Raw genomic sequence first — 23,179 nt, forward strand, 5'->3', positions numbered from 1 at the left:
TTTGTAAACAGCATAATGAGGAAGCCCAGTTTCTTTTAACATTCTCATCTCTCCTCTGCCATCTTCCCTTCTGCATGGCTTCTTTAGTGGCCAAATTGTACATTTCCACTCTTACTTCTCCTCACTCTTTCATGGAACTAGCAGGATCTCTGCCTATTTTCATGAATCTTATATGAACATTGTGTCCTTAGTAACGCTGTACTTCTGTCTACATCTGTTAAATGCAGAATGGTTCAAAGGCAAATGGACAATAGGGTGGAAAAGACAAAAAAAAAAAGTATAAAGTTTATTTTTTTTAGAACACTTGGCTAAAAATGGATCTAAGTCGACAATTCAGATTTGCAGTAATTTCCTGTGCTCACATACAGGCAACTCCCTTCAGATAACCTACAGAGAGCATATGGACAGACTACTGTCTCAGAAAAGTAAATGAGAAACAATACAAATATCTGACATTTCAGTTTGCATGCAGTCGAATGAGTCTCCTTTTGTGTACCACGAACTTCAGAAGCTCTAAATCCACTTCCTTGCACTGTACTTAACAAAAAAAATAGATGAAATCTTTACATGAATAGACTTCCAGATTTAACAATCTCAAGATAGAAGCAATATGTACAGAACATATGATTTCAGATGCAGATGCGTTAATATCTCCAACATACAACTCAATCAGAATTAGCTTGCCAATTTCCACTTAAAAGACCCACATAAAGTCAAAAGGCAATATTTATTTTGTGTAGTTTTCACAAGCAGCTTGATGTCACCATGTGACAGGTGAGCTGGAGAGTAGTTACAATGATGGTATACTGCCCATGCATTCTGATAGACCTCAGGAGTTGTCAAGGAGGAATGAATACCGTTGTACAAGCACCACCACTGCTCTGGTAACATGTTTAGTGTCACAGTGAAAGTAATACAAGTTTTCTTCCTATTCAGATCTGATTCCAAAAACAAACAAAACCAGCAATTTGAATTTTCTTTTCATTTTGCTTTGAATTGGGTGGGTGTGCACTGTGAGAGTCTTAGGCTTTAAAGCATAGCAAATTTAAAAAGAGTAGTAGCCCTCAGTCACCAGGATACCGTACTGTAAATAGAAGTTCGTGTTGTTTTTTGTTTTTCTAAATCATGATTATATAAATTAACGCAGGTTTCTTCAAAATCTGTAATGAAATTCCCATGATGGACAGGCTTATGTCTTCCAGTTGAAATGGATGATGATGACTGTGCATAAGCCATGCAAAGCCATCAGGCTCTGCATGAATTCATGTATTTGAAATGACAATTGACCAAAGCTGATTTTCACTTTGAGGGTTTTCATTCAAAGTTCAAAAGAAAATCTAGAGGGTGAATACCAGAGGAAAAGGTCGACATTAAAAGCAAAATGGTAATGCAGATAGTTACTGTAGATGCCATAGTGAAATTGCTTTAAAAACTAAGTATGGTGCTGTGAAAAATGGTACTGTATGGAGCTAAAATCCCAGATAGATGTTCATGCTCAGTTGGAAGCTGAGTTAAGCCATTGGTATGAAACCCTCACCAATGCATTCGGAGCCTGCGCTGTAAGTGGGCTCACTAGGAGCTCTGGCTACACAGAGTCAGAATGTAGAGCCATTTGAAAAGAAATAGGTTAAAGACTACACATATGAGAACAACATTTGAGATATGTATCCCACTGTATTTGGGATTTGCTTTGGATCTGTCTGGCCATTGTCCAGAGTCAGCTGAATGTGTCCTCTGATTCAGCACTTTCCCGCACAAAGCTTTGTTTTCACTGATGACCCTCAAGTTACCTCACTAAATTGAGGGTAGGAAGAACCAAAACAGAGTCAGTGCAAGAAAAGTAAAAATATGTGATTCCCATTGTCTGATTCCAAAGCATAAATTAAAAAAAAGCTGAATCAGATGAATGACTGGAAGAATGGAAAAAAATGGAATGGCTACCTTACAGAGGAAACATCTGAGAAGGCAAAATGAGAGTTTCAGCAATACCAGGAGCCCACAATTTAGGGTATGAATTCTGTGTGTGGGACTCCACATTTCTGTAGTTCAGTCATGGGAGTCTCCATATCAGTGCACAGTATGTCCAAGTCCTCAACTTTTTCTTACAATAGGGAAGCAAAGCCTTAAGACAAGAGGAAAGAATCATATAAAAGGAAGGCAAAATGCCTTAATTTCTCCTCCTCAGTAACTGGAAGATGGAAACTGGAGTTGATATGCCTCCCAGAAGAGATGATACAAATACCCAGGCAGCGACAACATTCTGGTCACCAGAACAATAAAGAAGTGCTTGCAGACTATAGTAGTACACCAAGGAGTACCACGCTGTTCTTTCTGTCTCAATCCCACAAATGTCACACTAGCAAAAGAATTTAAAAAGCAAAGGGAAAAGGGCAAGCTTTCTATCGGCTGTGGCCCGTATAGCACATTAAATTTTGTTTAGCATGCCCACAGTTCCCTAGAGGTGGATTATAATCACCAATATTTGTGCATGGGGAAAACAATGGGGAGGAATGGATATGCACTGAAGAAGAAGCAGGGGAAAAAAAATAGACATAAATAAGACAAGAAGTGATAAAGAGAGGAATCAAAAGACTGACCTATTTTTTGTAAATAAAGCTCTTCAAAAAGCTGTTTTTGAAATGTCCAAGATAGTATTAGAAATGATTACATTTTTAATCCACTGATTTGAACATGCATTATGAGAGAGATGGAGATACTGAGTCCAAAACTTAAGAACTTCCTTACAACTCTAGGGGAAAACCCTGAATAAAAAACAAAGCTATCGAAGAACAACTGCTATAATTTTACAGATGTCTACCTGTTATAGCATTTCTTTAAATACAAGTATAAATCAAATGGCTGCTGTGGCTTGTTTTATAAGCCTGTTACAGAATGAGTAAAAGCTTAAGCCAAGCAGGAAAAGAACAAGTAGCTGGAAAAATCATCCCCATGATTTTTCTAAGTATGTTTACCCCCCTTAATAGAACGATATCAATTGTATAAATTAAATTGGCCTGTGAACTTTATCCTGATATTTTGAAAGAATATTTTCAAAAAGTGAATCAGAAGAAAATTACTGCCTTCCCGCTGACTACAAGTAGTACATGTCTTGGATAGAAGCAACAGTCCTCATTACTGCTAATGAGGACTAATGTCCTTAGAACCTAAGGTCCCATGTGGATTTTCTGAACTAGGAAATATAGATAAGTTTGCCTGCAAGATTACACACACCTGTTGTTGAGAGTGCTGTTATAAAATCATTTCACACTATCAGGCAATAAATACCATGGATTTTTTTTTTTTTTTTTCAGTACACGGTTATCATAGAAAAGTGAATACAGACTGAATTGCTCTACCGTGCAAGGCAGGGTGCTGTAGCATCAGTGGCACTGACAACAGCAAGAAAGAAAAAGAGGGCCCTGGGCACTGCTATAATTACACTGGTGAAACTGAGGGAAGTAGTAAGAAAAACGCTATCTCCATATGCTGATAGTACTGATTTAGTGAAATGTTGAGTTCATTTCAAAAGACCAGTGATTTTACTTGCCAGGGAAAATCCTCAGGTCTTTTCAACATAATGGAATATTATTTAAAAAAAAAAAAAACAACTCTGACACATGTACTATTTAACATCTGCACACACTTAGTACAAAAATTCAAGTTCAGTTACATGAAATGGTCTTGAACTGCCTCATAGAAATAATCTAATATAAAGCCTTGCTTTCAAATCACAGTTTTCTTAGAACTGCAATGCATAATCATATAGAATTAAAGTAGATATTGCGTAGACTAGCAAGTAAACAGGTTTTAACATATTTAGACAGACAACTTTAAGATGTACACAATTACAACATTCACTTGCAGTCCCAGGCATTTTCTAGTCACAGACTGACATTGTCTCGTGCAGGAAAGGCAGGCATGGAGACATGCTGATGCAGAGGTTAGAGACAAACATCTGCCAGAGTGACAGTATTTGTCTGTGAGTTGCTCTCAGTGTGGAAATGGAGAAGACTTGAATAGCTTCAGGATTTTCTTTGTTACTCACTAGTAAAACAACAGTCATTTCCACTAAAGGAAAAAAAAACTCCGTGAGAAAAGCAAATATTCACCCAGGCTTTTTACTTATTTTTCAGCAAAATTACTTATGTAATCATATGCATCTTACAGATGCTTTTTTTCATGTCTTCTATCAGTTCTTGCCAATTTGCGTATAAATTATATAATGTGTGGGCCTCTTAATGAACAGTCAGAGTGGTTATTTCTCTGTCAAAGTGTTGGACTGAAGTACCACTTCCGGGATGGGCAGGATTGATAAATGCCAAGAACAAATCTTTTTTGCCAGTGTTATCACTCCTGAAAAGGCTCAGTCTTAAAGCACATTCTGTGATACACAGTTCTCACTGTGACCACCTTGCTCATTCACTGTACACTGCACACAGAAGTCTGTGCAGACTGCTGGGTTCAGCTAGAGGAGGACTCAAGGCTCTCCTGTATCCTACAGTGAAAGCAGTTCTGCCAAAATGCTGATGTTGGCAGTATTTTCAAACAGTTTAGGCAAATTAAATACAGCCTAGATCACCCAGTTCTACAGACATGGTACAGGTACCACAGCAAAGAAGAAGGAAGAAAGGTTAAGGGCAGTTAAACAATCCTCCAGTTGCCTTATTGGCAGCCACTAGGCTGCTGTCCCAGCAGGCAACAGTTCCAGAGGAACACTTTATACCAAGGAGTAGGGGTCCTTTCATGCCTAACTGACCACACGTAACATCAATCCACAGGCAGCAGATGCTTGCTTAAGCTAAACAAACTATAACACTGTTCAAACTCTAAAATGCATAATAGCTCTGAAAACAATGGTAAAGAGTTCAGACAACTTTATTCTGACATTAGATTAGATGCTAGAAGTTTTTTTTTTTGTTTGTTTGTTGTTTTTTTTTTACTCAGAGGGTGGTGAGACACTGGCACAAGTTGCCCAGAGATGTTGTGGATGCCCCATCTCTGGCGATATTCAAAACCAGGCTGGATGGGGCAATGGGGCCCTGGGCAGCCTGATCTGGTGGGTGGCAGCTTTGACTACAGCAGCAGGTTGGAAGTGGATGGCCTTTAATGTCTGTTCCAACCCAAGACATCCTATAATTGTATTGATTACAAGTATTGATACACCATGAGATGCAGTGAGAGAGATTTCACAGCTAATTCCCCTCACATAGTTTCCTTCAGTCCTCCAAAGCCATGCCTTGCACGCCCCTGGTGAGGGAGTTCACATCCTAAACCACTAGTCTGGCAAGTACTTCCCTTTCTGTGAATGACAGCTGTCTGCAAAGACCCAGAATACATGCACTGCTTGCTTCCTTACACATCATCAGTCAAGAAGTTAGAGGGTGGATTTGATGTTTCAGTTCTTTCCCATCTCCCGCGACTTATTCTTCACGAAGCAAAAACATAACTGGTAAGAGCTGATGGCATCACACACATTTTTGATTGCAGTACTAATTGCTGCTTTCACTGCAGTACAGTGGGTCATTCTTAACATCAAATACTTTTACAGAATCATCACAAAATGGGGTCCTACAACTCTTGCTAAGAGAACAAAAAAAGGGCTAGCAAATATTTAGATTAGAAGTAGTTCTACTTCTAGTGGTAGAAGCTGGTGAATAAACATAAGGGGTTTTTTGTTCAGATTTCTATTTTACTTGCCAAGCTTTTCCAGTTCCCTGTGAGAACACAAATGCAAAAAGCACATAAAAAACTAATCTTCTCCTGAAACTAGCAGAAAAAAAGACAATTCAAATGTAACTGATAATAAAAAATAAGCACAGGAGAATTCAGTTCTCTGAAATAGACTTTTTGTGCTACAGGGTCAGACAGGACATAAAGTTGAGAGGTAAAATCTAAAACAAAATTATACACTTTCCACTTGCATAAAATCAATTTACTTTAAATTACTGCTAGGCAAGGGCTCAGCTACTACTTCCAACCTGTTCAGCAGGTTCAGATTCTTGTCCTCCTGAACATCCATGCCCACATATTCCAGGCATTATCTGCCACAAAGACACAGTGTTGAGGCACTGGCTTCCCCTTTTCATTCATTTTGTCACATGTTCATGGTCAGAACCCAACACGTGCTCACCATACTGCTCTGTTATCACCAGCCACATAAGGCATGCAAGCACACGGTCTATCAGCTGATCATACAGGATCCGTTTCACAATCAAATGAAGACATCTAGTGTTACAAGGAAATCAGACCCCTGCTCTATGTCCAAACAGACGTAGACCTTGGCTGTGTGAATAGAGTCTGTATTCAATCATGTGACATATCAGAATCAACGTGACAGAGTCCATGGACAGGATTCATCATTTCTGGACTGCATGCCAAATACCATCAGATCAAGACATCATGCAGACTCTTACATGGTGGAAATGGAGCATAAAATAACAATCTAAATCGGTCTTCGACAAGATAGGGTCCTTCGAAATAAAGAGGCCATTAGAAAAAGGTCTTCCTTTCCTTCATGTGCAAACAATGCTGCTTATACTGGCACAGGGTCATGTGCTTGAAAGTCATAGAATCATAGAATCACCAAGGTTGGAAAAAACCTCTAAGATCAACCAGCCCAACCATCCACCTACCACCTGTACTTCCCACTAAACCACATCCCTCCGTACAACTTCTAAATGTTTCTCGAATGCCTTCAGGGACAGCAACTCCACCACCTCCATAGGCAGCTCATTTTAATGCCTGATCACTTTTACTGAGAAGAAATTTTTCCTAATGTCCAACCTGAATCTCTATTTTTCTATAATCTTCCTGTTTAATTTTCCTTTTCTGCAGCTCAGCTTCGTTAATTTGAGACTTGATGGGAGGAACACATAGCAGGTCTGATGTACAACATACTGTTCATTTGAAATGGAGCCATTTCTTCATTACATGTAGACCAATATGCACTCTTATTAATGTGCACTCTCTTACTACAAAAGCCAATTTAAGTAGGTAGCCTTATGCTAAAGAATTTGGACAGTCATCATCATTTCCATCTTACAAATGGAGAGCATGAGGAACAGAGATCTAACTATCTGTAAGGACACAGCAAGTCATAAAAATGAATTCCAAAGTAAGATTTCCTGGTTCCTCAAAGTGACTCTATTTGATGGATAACAAGCTCTCAATTCCCCTGCCTTGCTCTCCCTCCCCCTAGCCAGGCAATGCAAGATTACAAGAATTGCAACACTTCCTCATAAGTCTTGTCTGCAGCTGGGGAAATCAGACTACAATGGCCCTGATAACTTCTGTAGCAAGGACACACATTGCAGAGATTATAATTACCAAGAAAAAAAAGTCCTAAAGCCACTTCAGGACTTGCAACTTGCATAGTTCATCTTGGGCTGCTAATTCTCATCTTTGTTCTTTAAGCTTGCCTCTTTCTAGCACTTGACTGAAAGACAGTTGGAACCCAAGGAGGACCACATTCCAGTCACCAACTAGAGGTCTCACCTCTCGCAAGTGGCTATGATGACAGACTCTAGGCTTCAAATTAATTTGAAGCTCTGATGGACTCTAAGCCCCGTACATACACCAAGTAGAATTTAGATCCGCCATTAGCAGTAAGACAAAACAAGAATTAAAAGCATTAAAGAATAAGAATAAAGATTTGAAAATACACAAGCAGAGCAAAAGTAAGAAAAAATCTACGAAAAGCATCAATGGCAATGCTTAATTGGGCATTTCCTTAAAAATAAGTGAAGTAAAAATAACAATAAAAAAAAGCAAGAAAGGTTTCTGCATACTGGAATAAATATAATCAAATTATTTGCATGCTTAGATTTTTCTCTAGCTTATTGAAATGGCATAGTTAACTTTCAAATTATAAATGAAGGAATATTGCTCACTGCCGTAAGATGCATTCTACTGGGGTTCAAAGTCTTTAGTACAGCCATGCTGTGTGTACTTTCTCCTGGTGGTTTCATATTCACGTTCATCAACACTCAGCAAGAACCATAAACAAAGCCCTTCTCTCTCCGATGCACACATGCAGTTCCCATTGACTTCACTGGATTTTCAGCTGACTTCAATAAGAATTGTGTGCACACAGAAGGGTAGAACTTGGCTCTGTGGATTTAATAAAATTACATCACTAGATGCCTTATAAATGAAGGGCAATGCAGGCCATATTGAAAAATAACAAACTGAAACCTGAAAGTGCAGCCAAAGAAGTTCAAATTTCAGCCAAGTTTTCCCAGAACAATGAAAATGGCATACATTTTAGGCAAGATGAAACAAAAATCCTTGCAATATTTTCTTCATCAGGGTGCTATGCCTTCTTTAGCAGAACCGTGTGAAACAGCCATCTATGCAGGGCAATGATCTTGTTGTATCAGATACAGCAATTATATTGGCATATGAAATGACTAAGGAAAGGTCAAACTACAAGTTGTGATTTGCCAAGTCATTTTCTACTTTTATATCCATGTTCTCTGAGTTATGAAGCTCATTGCAACTCAATTTAAAGCAAAATACTACAGCAGAAAAATTAACCAATCCTATTATTTTAACAACTGATATTAAATTATTTTGAACCTATTCTTACAGTGGTATTTTTAAAATTTGAACTGATTGAATCCAGGAATATTTATCCTAAAGCCTTCAGCCCCTTTCATCAACCTTCAAAAAGAACACTGAAAGAAAATCCTCCACAACTTAGAAACAGCATTCCTGTTCTAAATTTCAGACATTGTCTACCAACACATATCTTCCTCCTGGTATATTAGCTAAGCAAAGCAATGCCACGTGAGTTCTCTCCAAATTTCTTCCTTTTATTTCACTCACTTCATGAGGTAACCACCCATGCCTTTTTATTGCCTCTGTAAAATATCTACCGATTAGGATGAAGAATATTATGACTTCTCAAGATCTTTCTACCTTCTTTGCACTTTCTATTTGGCTGTACAACACTGATAGCCCACAGCTGCAAATTTAAACACAAAAGTACTCCGGAATAGAAATCCCTGAGGAGGCTTGATGTTCATGCTTTGTTTTTCCCCCTCTAAGTAGGAATGTCTCTGATGATTTTCACACTTAAAATAGCAGAAGAGATTTCATGAATTGCTTTTTCTTCCTGGTTGGAACAATCCCTATTCCCTGTTGCTTTATAACACTGAGTTACTTTGCATAAAGTTGGTTATTACTGCCAAGTCAAGGGAGTGAGGGGAGAAGTGAATGCAATGTTCTGAACTTACATGTGCAGCAGGGTACATATCAGGATGCTTCTCAAAGCAACATACTTAAAAGTTATTTAAGATTAGAAAATAAATTTGATATAGGACAACCCACCTAAGGAAAAACAATACCATAGATACTGAATTATTGAATATCAATTATTCAGCAAGTTAAATATTCAGCATGGTGAAAGCTGTTTCTCTCAAACTGTGGCATTGTCGAATGACAAGCTATGAAATCTAGTAGGACTTCACTGTATCAAAAACCCATCCTCCCCTCCCAGCATCTCACTCTGGCACTGGCAGCCTCAGCTGTCACAGGAGAACTCCTTCATGCAACTCAGAAACTCTACTTTCTGTTGGCTCTGCTGGAGCATGACCCTGGTGAATTTATAATGCATTACAAGGAATATCTCTGTCAGCATAGACTTTGCAATTTGGGGCTCAGAACCCTTTTTCCTTAATCACTTGGGGTTGGTGAAAGGAGGGAGCTTGATCAACTGATGGCAGCTTTCATTTATTTGTTTGTTTTAAATATATAGAGCGACTTCCCAGCGAATGAAACAAAGTTAGGTACATCTTACCCAATTGTTTTTCAAGGAAACTGATTTTAAAGAGTTAAGAATAAAAGATCAGCCTCAAACTCAGCTTTTTTTCCTGTCCTGCTTAAGCAATGACATATGAAGAACTTTGTCTAGACAATTACCTACTGCTTTAAATAGGACACTAAGGGAGTAACATTTTAAAATGTGTTCGCACAGCATGAGACTAATCCTCCTCCTGGGAACACCGGTGCAAATCAGAGTAACTCCTTGGAGGTCAGCTGAAGTACACCAGCGTAAAACAAATGTGTGCCAGAGGAGAATCAGGCCTCATCCACCTTTATTTTAAATGCAGAGGTTGCAGATTATCTGCAATGATAAAATGAACAACATAAATAAAACTGACATTTATTCGATTGATCTCACTTCCTGCCGACTGTTCGCAGCTCCAAATATAGGGCTGAAGAACAATGGTCCAAGGAAGGGAGGCAGAAATCCTGCTTCTCCCCCATTCACACATTCCTATCTACCAATAACTCTGACCTGAACTGCTTTTTATCTCCTGATGCTGCCAAACCTTTTAAGGTTTAATTTGACATTGCTCCCCTGCTTCTGAAGAACACAACTTCTTACAGTAAAATAAATTATAAAAGAAAAGAAAGAAAGAAACAGGATGCATGTAGAGATGATGAATGCAAAAATCTGTGTAAGCACCAGAATCAATGGAAAAATAAGCAAGAAAACCTCTACGTTGCATACAATAGATATGCAAGACTCTAGTAAATGGATTAATTATTTGGAAATCTAGCACTGAGAAGTAATGATACGTTTGCAGGGGAGGAAGATTAAAATATGAGGCTATTGCAAGTCATGGTGCCATCTGTGCTAATTTAAGTGAATCCGTAAGTATTTCCCACAACTTCATGATGTCCTGAATCAGCTCCCTCCCCCTATGCCAGGCTGATAAAAGGATCCTTAGCAACGCACTAAATATATTATGCAACATATTGAAGGCTCCAAGGAAAAGCCCTGAATTACACGGAAACAAAGAACGTCAGGTGTGAGCATCAGCAGCTCTAGGGAAAGACCACCTCTAACTATTTACCATGTCAGCAGCAAATGCAGGCATTCTCTCTCATCTCTGTCAGCAGCACGTAACGGTATTTGCTGCATATAACAAGTTAACACGGATTTTACCTCAAATCTACTTAGGCTTGAGCTCTTCGACCGAGACTTCTTGCGGAGATACACAGAAAAGAACCGCCGCACCGTGAACTTCTTCATGTTCATGTCCATTGCCCCGTCCGAGCTCCGGTGCGGAGCACGGCGGAGCTGCAGCGCTGGAGAAAGCTAGCGCATCCCGATTGCCCCGATGGATATCCACAGGCAGGAGATGCCCGCCGTGCCTGCCCCTGCTCATCCAGCCCGGCGGGCAATGGGCGAGAGGTGAGCGGCTCGGCGCCCACCGGCGTTGTGCTCCGTCTGCCTTCCCACTGTTTACATTTCGGTGCTGCAAGCCCAACTCTCTCCCCACTCCCTCTCCCCCTCGCCTTAGGTCCTACTACACCCAATCAGGCTCCGCTGCTGCTGCATGCATAATCAGCTCCAGCAGATGACAGCTCCGAGTTCCCGACGTAGCAGGTTTGAAACAAATATGAGATGTGTCTATGGCTTCGCGCTCCTCTCCTCTCTGCCAGACTCCTTCGATTTCCTGGTTTCTGAATCACATGGGGAACAGGCACATGCAACACTTCTGTTTTTAGCCCGGAATTTCAATGCCGCTATAATTACTGAGGGCTCCAGTGGTCAGATGTGAGAGACGAGCTCCCGCACCAGAGCCGCTCCCGGGAGAGGGCTGAGGACGCCATGAACCTGCAGTCGGAACAGGGAGGGTCTCAGCCTCCTCTCACTCAGGGGACTTGCTCAGATGTGCTTCCCCCACTCTGAAATCAGAAAGCTTATCATGACCCACCAGCTTAGATTACCCACCAGGCTACATTAAAATACCTAACGCTGGCACAGCTCTGAAAATAGAAAGCACACTCTAAATGGTAAGTATTACTATTCTTATTGTACTCCAGCAGACAGCTACAGCCCTTCTCAGAGGTTAAATATGTGCATCTATTTACAGGCTGCAGCTCTGAGCTGCTCACTATATACTGGAAGCATGCAGACTTACAGCTACCCGCATCTCCACCCCCCATATAAAAGCATTTTTCAGCTTTTATTCAGAAACTAATGAATCTGAGTGTGATCCACAGACCAAAGAGCTATCTCTGCCTGCTGTGCACAGCTCGGGCTCCTCATCCTTGGCAGCTTTTTTTTTTTTCTGACTAGCAAGGAGCACCCAGACATGCTTTTCTCTCATATCCCCATATGGAAATTGAATGGCTCTAATGACTTATTAATGACTGAGATAAATAAGCCCAGAGAGAGCTGACACCACTACAGCCTGAGAAAGCTGTCAGAGGTTAAATGACAATACTACTCCAGTCGATCTGCTCTAAGTAGGGTTGGATTTTGCTTTAATTGCATGTCTGGGCTCTGCTATGAACCATGCTGGCTGGCTGTGCCTATCACTACCTGCTTTGTTCACAGGCTCTGTCCCTCTCTTTTGTTTAAAGCTCACTGTCATCTATGTACCCGGAAAAGCAAGAAAGTAGAAACAAGTAAATGAATAGTTTGGCATTTATGGTTGCCCCAAGAAGGAGGTCAGGTTTAAATGACTACCTTCAGCCTGCAATTTTCTGTAGCCTCTGACTCCTCTGTGCCCTGATCACTGCTGCCTCCCCCTACCTATGATAACTGCAGTGCAGCACATGTAGCAGAGTAGCGATCTACTTTGCCCCTTTCTCTATTTGATGCCTCCTGACTGCTTGTCTAATTCTCTTTTGGCAACAAGAGCGTATCTTCCAGTGCTGCTGTTCGGTACAGCCCCAGTGTGGGCTAAGCCAAACCAAGAAGACCTTTACTATGACAGCTGTGCCAGCTTCTGGCTAAACAGAGTAAAGGCAGCTAGTCCAGCAGAAATTAAGCTACTTACAAGTACACTAAAAACCCTTTCCAAAAGCAATAAGCAGGTAAAAAGCAATTTTGTTGGTAGAGCTGCATCAGCACCGAAACTATTAACTGATGCAGTTTATACTGCATCCCTCACGTGACTGAATTGCAGCTGCATTGAGTGGTGTAAGGGCCTGAGGCACTCCCTGACTCTCTCATGGGCCCTCACCAGGACCTCTCTGTATGTGCCCTGCCCTCTGCCTGCAGAAGGAGCATCCTCACTCAGCCGTGCTTTCATACTGACAAAGGCTTTTCAGAGCCACACGTTCTGATTTTGATAAGACATTCCAGCTTTAAATAGCAATCGGACAAGATCAGGGTAGCTTCCTGCCCATCAAATACACAACAGAGGCCCACTAGGACACCAGCATCATGCAGAGAATATCATTTCTTATCTCCAAACATACACAACTGCCCTATATAACAGAAAAACAGTAGTAGCTGAGAGGTTGCTACTACCTATGCTAGCAGGTTTATCACAGCCTTCACTTCCCGTGATGCACAGAGTGCTTTAACATACAAGTACACATTGTCACCATTAGATGCATCAAAACATCTGAGATTATGCAGCCATTTATTACATTCAGAATTTTGTTCTGTACCACCCAAAAAAATGGTTACGATGATCTGCTAGTATGCAGTTAATGAGTAGAAGCTGTTGCTTGATACTAAAAGTTACACTGCAACACATACAGCATGCCCAGGTTGGGAGCAAATCTCTTCTCACTTCCCTGCCAAGACATAAGTGCAGGCTTGGAAGTAGACATTATCTGCCTGCTTTCTCATGCCCCTTCCAACCAGGTGCTATAGATAATCCCTAGATTATCTATAAAAGGACAAATCATCATCAGTGCCAGGACGTTAGTCTTTACCTACAGAACAAGAGAGATGCGCTCAGCAGTCGCTCTACTGCTCCCAGCTATAAACAGTACAAGAAACTGAGTTGCAAAAACTAACTGAAGAAAGAGTACAAATACAGAAATCAAAGAAGATACATGAGCATGTAAACTAAACACAACAACAGATTTGAAAAGCAAATTCTTCTCCTGTTGCCTTCACATAGTATGCTACCAGGACGTGGAATTTAGCTTTGCTTCAAAACAAAAAACGTGAAGAGGTTTTTTTTTTTTAAAAAAAAAAAAGTCTCAAACTGTCAGCTAATGGGATAATACACATTTTCCCCAATGACTCTAGCAGAAAAGGTGTCAAAAAGCAGAAAAAGTCAAAAAACTAATCTGATTAAAATAGAACATTCATCAATATATTTATAAACATACAATTGCCAGATCAACCAGCAACTTGAAAAATTCACTGCATTTAGAAATTCATGGCCATAAATTATTATCAGCTCTCCTTTGAGCAATCTTAACTGCTGATGAACTGCTTGAAAAACAGTCACTGAAAATATCACTTTAAGAGTAAACAATAAATCTGGTAGAGAAGGTGGAGCATATGATGCAGTGGTATCAAGCAGTAATGCTCTGTGTATTCTGAATTATATTATTAAATTATATATATTATATATAATTTATATATTTATATTGTTTGTTATTAATTAATAATTATTATTCATATTTACATTATATGAAATTTAATATATTATATACTATATCGTAATATATAATTAAATTATATATTATTATATTATTGAAAATATTATTGTATTTGTTGTAGCACAAAATAAATAAATACAAGACTTTGGCAGTTACCAGTGACCAAAATTCAAAAATAAAGTCTTCAATTGGAAAAAAGCTTAAAGAAGCAAACAAAAGAAATCCAGACACAGTATTCAAGACAAATTCTCCAAGACAAGCAACTAGAAATTGGATATTTCACAGCACAGGTTCCCAATTTTAAAAGCTAAACAGTATTACAATAATATCCCATGAAAGGTAAAGGACTGTAATAGCAGTGGTAATTGGCTAAATGACACAGACCAGGGAAATTCACAAATTCAGCAAAGCAACCTGCACAGAACCAAAACAATAGGATGCCAACAGCCAACACTGCATGAATCAAGTTTGAAAGAAACAAAGAAACATGAGCTAATTGTTTGCCTGAAAGAAAGCACAGGCAGAAGACACCTACCAAAAGCAGTGGCCTATACTGTAAAATTACTGAAAAAAAATTCTATACTGCTTACAGACAGTACTTCAGATCCTGTGACCAAAATGGACTTTCTAACATTTACATGAATCAACTATTTATGAGCAAAACCAAAATGGTTCTGCTATTTGAGCAAATTAAGAGATTGCTGTAAAAGTAAAAACATACAAATTGATACTGTGTTCCTTGCATATGTAGTAATACTGGCTATCCTTCCTCAAAAGTACGTAAGAAAAATAGAAAAGACCCCAGAAAATGAACCCCTTCCCAACAAACAGAACATGGTAGGCAGGAAATGCCTGGGCTTGGATCTCATTAGATCAGCACACCAAGCTGTATTCCAGCCTTTCCAGCTGCTGAATCTAGTTGAATATTTTGTCCAGTGCAGCGTCTTGCTTGCTTGACAGGAGCGCTGTCTCAAAAACAAGGATGCACTGCCCAGCCAGCAGTGTGAAATACAGGCAATAATATGCCAGCTCAGACATGCTTCTTACCAGCAATGGTAAAGCAAGTGATCAGCAGTGTTGTCTGGATAAGGGTGCAAGAGAACTTTCCAGTAGATACAGATCCTTTTAGCCATTTTGCAAATTAAAACCACTGTTTAGAAGAAAGAAAGCAAAGTCATGCACGTTGCCTACCCATGTCCAGTGAATGAGCAGGAATCTAATAGGATCAGACTCCTGGCCACAGACTTCTCTGCACCACACAGACTTATGGCTTGCTCTTATTTGTGCACAGACAACTGAGACTGCTACATAAATAATAGCTTCATGACAAGACAACAAGATTTGGTTGAGTTTTCACCAGATGAGGACATTTTTAACCCTCACAAAAGTGTCCTGTAACAGTGCTTGCTTAAGCATCAAATTAGCAAATGTAACAAGTGCTGTATTGACTGCTGTGTTATGTGCTTTGCTACTTACAGGCTCATAACAATGTGCAACAGCATCAATGGCCACACAGATGCCAGTTTCCTGTGGTCTGTTTCATGGACGGAGATCAGGTCATCTAGTAATTTGCATTGAAATTTGGCCAGAAAGGTGTCAACTTCAATTGCTTTTTTTCCTTTTTATTGATGTCAGACTTTTACTCTATTGGCTGATATCAGTCTTGCTTGGCATTTGGTGTCCAATCTCATTTATGTTGCACAAGCTCCTACACCAATGCAGTTGAAGGAGATTGATAAGGATATAATTCTGCTTTCTTACCTTTGGATAATAAGCAGAAACAGACTCCTATAATGAACTAGATGTTTATGGAAAGGAAGATGCTACTCAGTAACTGAAGTATGAACAATTGTACCACATGAATATTTTTGAATATCTTCTTTTAGTGAATATTATACAACACAAAATTGGATGGCAGAACTTCATTATGCACAGCATATGTTTACTATTTATTCAGACTAGCCATGAACAATTCTACAAAGGAATGCATTCATTAGAAATCTACTGATAGACAAATTTGCCCTTATAGATTCTGGAAGATATTGTACACCTAACAGGAAAAAGTATATGGAACATTTGCTGAAACTCCATTTTTATATTTAATAGCCATCAAAAGACCAAACTGACAATTCACTAAGCAGAAAAAAAAACCTGTTCACCCTAGAAATCCTGAAAAAAAGAACATACAGAGCTTAAGAACTTACATTATAAATGTTAGGTAAAACTTTTTCCTTTTATTAGATGATGAAACTACATACGGAGGTAGAAAAAAAAAATGAGGTAGATAAAAAGCTTCACTGTTAGTTCAGCTGACTGACCTGAATTAGTATCTATCCGTATCTCAGACTGTTTTTGTATAACCTTGAAGAAGAACCTTGCTATCTTTGGCTATGTTTAGCTATAGTACGTGTAAAAAACAACAACAACAAAAAAACAACAACAAAAAAAACCAAACCAGTCACATCTTGATTGTCTATGAGAATGAGGGTGTGGATTGCACTGTTTTACTCTTCTTGTTTCCAACTGGTGGGTCATATCTCTTATGAAGATAATCCATGATTCTTTTAACCAGAAAGGAGCAAGACCTGCTTTCTGGTCAGGTTCTTGATTTGTATAAAAGGATGCATCTCTCAGCTCAGAGAGATACAGATTCTAACTCAGATTCTGAAGTGTGTGCAAATGCACTTCCATTTAGCCACATTTCCGCTCCAAATCTCCTTTTATAAACTGGAGGTGGAGTACTCTGCCAATTCACAAGCGCTGTTTCAGGGAAAACACAAGGACCACTATTATGCACTCACAGCCAAAATGTCACTTTGGGCAGGGCACATACTTGCTAGCTTTTCTTACAAAAATAGACTAACAGTGAGTAATGTTGAAAAAGAATAAACCAACAACACATGCAAATTTTCCTAGATAGGCATTATAGATAGTAGGACAAAAATACATGACACGTAATGCTCACCAAAAGTCAAGATCAAGACTATGTGAATATCCCATGTTAGATACCACAAGAATGAGATTTGTTCAATAATCCATAGTCCTAAAATCTTAAGCCTTGACATCCTTCTTGTTGAACTTTTTTATCACTTTCTGGATCAATTTTGAAGGCCTGTCTTAACTTACAATAACAGCAGATCTTAAATCCAGATTACAGACGAAAGAGCAGAGGAAAGAAAAAGATCTGAAGTGCTGTGATGCACTCCTCCCTCGTTTTTTCAGTTTTTTTTTTTTTTTTTTTTGTTTGTTTGTTTTTCTCTCCAATACAGTTTTTAAACTGAAAAAAATCATGGAAAATAAAAATAATTTCTACTCTCAAGAAAGTTTGTTAGGTTCCATCTGACATTTACAAAACCGTATACTTATTTCTTATTCACCTTGTACAGTATGGCCCAATGTCCCATTTTGTCACTAACAAACTAAAACCAGCATTTAACTCAGTTTCCATCCACTTTATATAGTAAAGATAAAATGTTTGTATCAAGATTTTATAGCACCAGAAGCAGAGAAGGACATGAGAAGAGGACTAGCAAAATGACTATGTTAGCATCTACTCTCAGATTTAAAGACATCTGATGAAGCAATCAAACCTGAATTTTTTATGCTATTTTGAAATCATCCACATGCCCTGAGATATATATGCATAACCTCACAGCAGTACACAACTCTGGTGGCATATTCTTAGACAGCTCGTTTGGAACCAAAGTAGAATATCCTCTATTCAATAGTTGACCAAACACGCAAGAATGAACAAGATGAAGTCCCCTTATAGCAAGGACAACGTGGGTCCAAAAACATGTTTGTGGTTTAGTGGAAACATATTAGATAAAGACAAGACAGGCTACATGGATGTCTCCCCCTCTGGGTTAGCAATGATTGCTATTACCATGTTGAAGGCTGGCATAATTTGAATACGTTCAACATATGTGTTAGATGATCTTCTCCTGCAACCTTATGTAAATTCAGCTACATAGTGTCTCCTTCTCTTAACTGTTGTGCCATCTCTCCCATCTAAGCCACCAGGTAGCATGAAGAACATACTTTTTTTTGCATAACAGCCCCTGCCCACACTGGAGATGAGTCTGCTTAACTGATGCTTCAACAAATCTGGAAGAAATGTCAACATCTTGTATATGTCTTCCTACTCATCAGACAACTGTGTGAAAATTGTTGAAAGGATATACACAGAATATGAAATATCCAAACACCTGATTAATCTAATGATAATCTAATGGGCAAAGAAAAGACAACTTATTAAGTTGCCTAAAGCTTTGGACATATCTCAGTGAATTTAGTATGACCTTTCAAATCCTGAAATAAACCTATAATTCAATGAGGTACAGATAGAAAGAAGCACACTGTATAATACAAACACATCTGAAAGAAGAATCTATTTTCCATATGTACAATGCCAAATTGGCAGTTTGTTTTGTCTGTTTTTTCTCAAGTAAAGATAAAAATGTGCAGTCAATTCTACCATTATGTAAGCCACACCATTTAATACAAGTCCAACTGCTTATTCCTACTCTCAGACACACTAATTCAAATCTTACAAAACTGCCAGTGTTCTCCTTATTATCCTATGTGGTACAGTGAATACTTGTGGCCAAGATGTCTTAATTTTTTCGAGTGCGCCAGTTCACCTCAACACAATATGCCACTGTGCATCCAAACAATATGGAACGTGCTTTAAAACAATTCTTAAATTCATTACTTCACCAGGAAACTGATTATGCTTAGATTTATTTTGAACCAATGAAAAATCCTATGGAAGCCACCTTTCTCCGAAGGGTGAGCTTAACATTAATATCACAAAACATCTCAAATCCATAAAGCGTGCCACACGTGAAGTGCGATTCACACACACATTCACTGAAATGCAGTACTTTAATCCTAACGCATTATTGGGATCTATCTCTGCTATTCTCTACAGATCCAAGACGCAATCTTATCCTGTGGATGATCATGTCCACCCGTTAGGAGGATGTTCAATTTTAACACCCAGAAAAGAATTATCTGTTTCTGATAGAGAAGCAAACATCGTAATTGCTACACAGATACGTAACCAGGTTTCCCCTCCTTCCATTATAGGGGGTTCAAGGGCAGCTTGGTGGCGGTAGGCAGCCAAGAAAGCTGTGATGCAACCAGACAGCCCTTCCCAAAGCAGAGCAGCATCCCAAATGAAGGCAGTGTTTCAGGAGTGTGATGGTCTCCATTGCCTGGCTTTCAGACAGCAGATGCAACTCTTGAAGAGTAGGGTGAACCAGGAGCAGAGGTGGCTGTGGCACAAGGCCATGCCCTGACTCACACACACTATCCTCTAAGACTGAACACAGGAGTCAGAGTTGGCCCCAGCCACAGGGTATAGAAGTTAGTAATTCCTTCCTCAAAGAAAGAAATAAATCTGCGATGAAAATCCAAAATACTTTTTACAAACAAGAGTATCCCTTGAAAGCACAGTGAATGATTTAGGATTGGTGAGATACGGACAGCCTAGACACACTGTTGGGAAAGAATAGCTTCTCTGTTGTGGTGCTCTTAACAAAAAGCAGACTAGTATATTTCACCTCTTTTTTTTTTTTTAATTATTATTATTGGCTTTACAAAAGGTGTCCATAAAACATTCAAACGTCATTTAATCTCATGTGGGCCAACACACATGATTTACCGGAAGACTTTACCGTTCAGCTTCTAAACAGTTTGCTCTCTAGCACTGACAGTAATGCAGGAATTAAGATAATATCCACAGAAGCTGCAAATAAATTGCAGCTAAATATTTTGTGGACTCAAAACTGCTTGACATATCACTGCAGTATGATTATGTTCTTAACATTTGCAATATCTTCTCTTCCTTCTTTTGTTATTTTATCCTCTGCTCATCTCCTTTCTCACTTCCTATACCTCAGATCTTTTCTTTGCATACATGGCTCATTTCTTCTTACTTTTATCCCACATTTTAACTCAAGTGAGCGAAAATATTAAAAGCTAAACTTGAATTTAAAGGGAGAAGGATTAATTTCAACTGTCTGATTTTTAAGGACTGCTTAATTGCATATCTCTGGAATTCAGGAGGTCCAAATACACAAGAAGGAAGGTGAGGGAGAAATAAAACAGAATAGAGCATTCAGGGAAATACACATACTATGTAACAACACCTAGGCCAGAAATAAAGACAAAAAATCCTTTACGCAGCAAAGGTGACTTATGCACTATTACTGCATGTCTTCTATCACACCTTATCTTAATGTCTCTTGGTTTACGAACTCATGAAAATACATGATAAACTTATTTCATTGAAAAAAAAAAAAAACAAACAAAACAGTGGGATGCCCTTGTCCAGTTAACCTGCTGCAAGATGGGTGTAGATGTAAGAGATGCTGGCAAACTGGAAGTGAATTAAATTTTTCATGGGAAGAAGGAATGAAGATAAAGCCGCTTGCTTCTCATAAGGCTATTAATGGGTTTGGAGACTGCACAAAGGTTCGTTGAATTTTAGATAAAGGTCTTGGCTTTTAACAGTGATATTACTAGTCCTGGCATAAGACTATAACTTGTGGCCTTGCTCTGCCATCTCCAAGATACAATTTCCTTCTTCCTCTCTATTGGTTCAATTACTCACACAGCCACAGAATGAACCAAACTGGAGAAGAGGTCCAAGTTAAAACTGAGCCAAAACCCACCCCAGAACTTTAAACTAGTTCAGTTCCCTGATCTTTTTCACTGTCTGGCTGTACAAATGTTAGTGCCAACCCAATATGTTGTTCCTATGGTGGAGGCAGGAACATGTCCTTGTAAGTGGCTCCTTCTTTGCTTGGATGAGTGGTGCCAATATTAGCTACCAGCTTCCCAGATCTGGAAGCAGCATGCCTGGTACAGAAGAACTGGAGTTGCTGAGTAGCCCACATCAGACTACGTTTTAGATAATAATTGAAGTTAAGAGAATAGCTCTAGCATGCACAGAGCATTTTAAAATATCCTGAAGTATTTCTCTTTTATAAGGCCAGCAGAAATGAACTGGCTAAAAATGTACAAGACCTAAAATAATGAAATATCATATGTTTTAAAAAGTAGAATCTATAAGTGATTCCCAGAATGTGCTGAGGAAAAAGATTCCTAGAAGAGAGAAACACTAATCCAGAGTCATAGTGCAAAAAAATCAGAGTGTTACATGCCTGTTTAATTGACTCAGAGGTGCTAATACCAATACTTCTCTTGTCAGGCTTTTCCACATTCTGCTACATCTATGTGTATAAGTGCACACAGAAACACACACCTCTCACAAATGTCTGCATGCAACTGTAGCATTAATACTATTATGTGGAGCACTTAAGTACATTATGAGATGTTAGTGATTCTATCTTTAATTATTACTAGCCCTACATCATCTTTTCAGAGACTCTGCTACCAAAAATATAAGACACAATGAGATTCCTAAATACAGAGAGCTTTAAATTTGTTTGAGCTTGTACCTTTGCCATTCGAGCATAATGTGTACTGCAAATTTAGTCAGGGCCTAAGTTCATATACATATTCTAATTACTCTCATATTCTATGCATTTACCTGGTTGCACACAAGCCCAGGGGTGGACCAAGACAATTGGTTCTACTAATGAGGAAAGTTGGAGGCAGAACAAATGTGGAGTTACACAAGCAGACATCATCCCTACAGGTAGAGTGAATGCTGCCCTTACAGACAAGGTATATGGAAACAGAATGACCTGAGATCTACACTGCACAGGGTTCAGTGAATTTGATAACCAGTATTAAAGGGAAGAGGGATATAACCACAACCAGTCATTCGATGTATAATTCCTCAAATTCCATCATAAATGTCATTTAATGTTATCATGAAGTCATCATGCAGTTTATTTAAATTCCTAGTGCTAGCTGCTCCCCTTGGAGGCTGTCTAAAAGTTTACCTTCCTCTAATAGTTAAAATCCTTGCTATAGTGACTAGTACACTTTCACTATAATCAATTTTAAATCCTTTGCTTCTGTTAGCACCATTTTTTAACTTATATATTTCCTTTTCTACCTACAAGCAGATGTTTTTCACATCCTCTCCCAAATTTGACATGTGCTACTGAGACTAACGATAACAGCATTGCTTTCTCAATGCTTATAGAACACAAACAGATGAAACAATTGTCTTTGAAGCAGAATTATTTTTTGTAATCTTGATGCATTTTTGATAAGCAATAAAAGTTGTGAAAGTATATCCTGAATTATTTAAGGTAGTTTTAAGGTTACATCAAGCTGTATGCTTCCTTTTTCTCCTGCTTATGACCAGGATTGACTAACTTCCCTTCAGTGAGATCATGAAGACATCTTGAATGTCTTAAAATCATTGGCATGTTGCAAAACTTTGTTCTTAGCTTAAATGTAGATGATTTGGCCTCTGTCATTGCTTTCACCTGCATCTGAAACCTAGCATATTTCCTGATGACGTCTTGGCTGAAAATGAACAGCAGGTCTAAAGATCATACAGATAGATTATACAAAATCCATGCAGCTCTGGTTTCCAGATATTTCAGGGGATCTGCAGATCGATCCTTCTTGGAGTTTTTGGAGGCAAATTCATGCCTTTAAATTCCAATGGTAACTTTGCTTTTTGGAGTTTGTTGGAAGGCAAAAACCATAAACAGCTTCTCCAGAACATTAAAAATAATTGAGATAATATTAAGCTAATAGATTTTAGTTTAGATGGTTGCATGAAATAGCCTGTCATTGTTCAGACAGCTCTATAATAGAGCACCTTGTTAATTAGAGATGATTCACAAATGACTTGCAATAGATTCTGGTAGTTCTG

General features: G+C 38.8%; 1 protein-coding gene across 3 annotated transcripts in view; it reads right to left on the reverse strand.

The window, feature by feature from the left end:
• Positions 1-23,179, reverse strand: part of RPS6KA2 (ribosomal protein S6 kinase A2) — a 269,674-nt gene that overhangs the window by 144,638 nt on the left and 101,857 nt on the right. The window contains exon 1 of one of the 3 annotated variants that reach the window (XM_052698819.1): positions 10,955-11,468. The exons of the other annotated variants lie outside the window; for them this stretch is intronic. Within the exon in view, the coding sequence (XP_052554779.1) occupies positions 10,955-11,053 (99 nt within the window). The 5' untranslated portion in view covers positions 11,054-11,468. Of the gene's footprint in view, positions 1-10,954; positions 11,469-23,179 lie in introns of those variants that run through there. 3 annotated transcript variants of the gene reach the window in all.

The sequence above is a fragment of the Tympanuchus pallidicinctus genome, unplaced genomic scaffold, assembly GCF_026119805.1.
Source record: "Tympanuchus pallidicinctus isolate F22 unplaced genomic scaffold, pur_lepc_1.0 scaffold1, whole genome shotgun sequence".
NCBI lineage: Eukaryota > Metazoa > Chordata > Aves > Galliformes > Phasianidae > Tympanuchus > Tympanuchus pallidicinctus.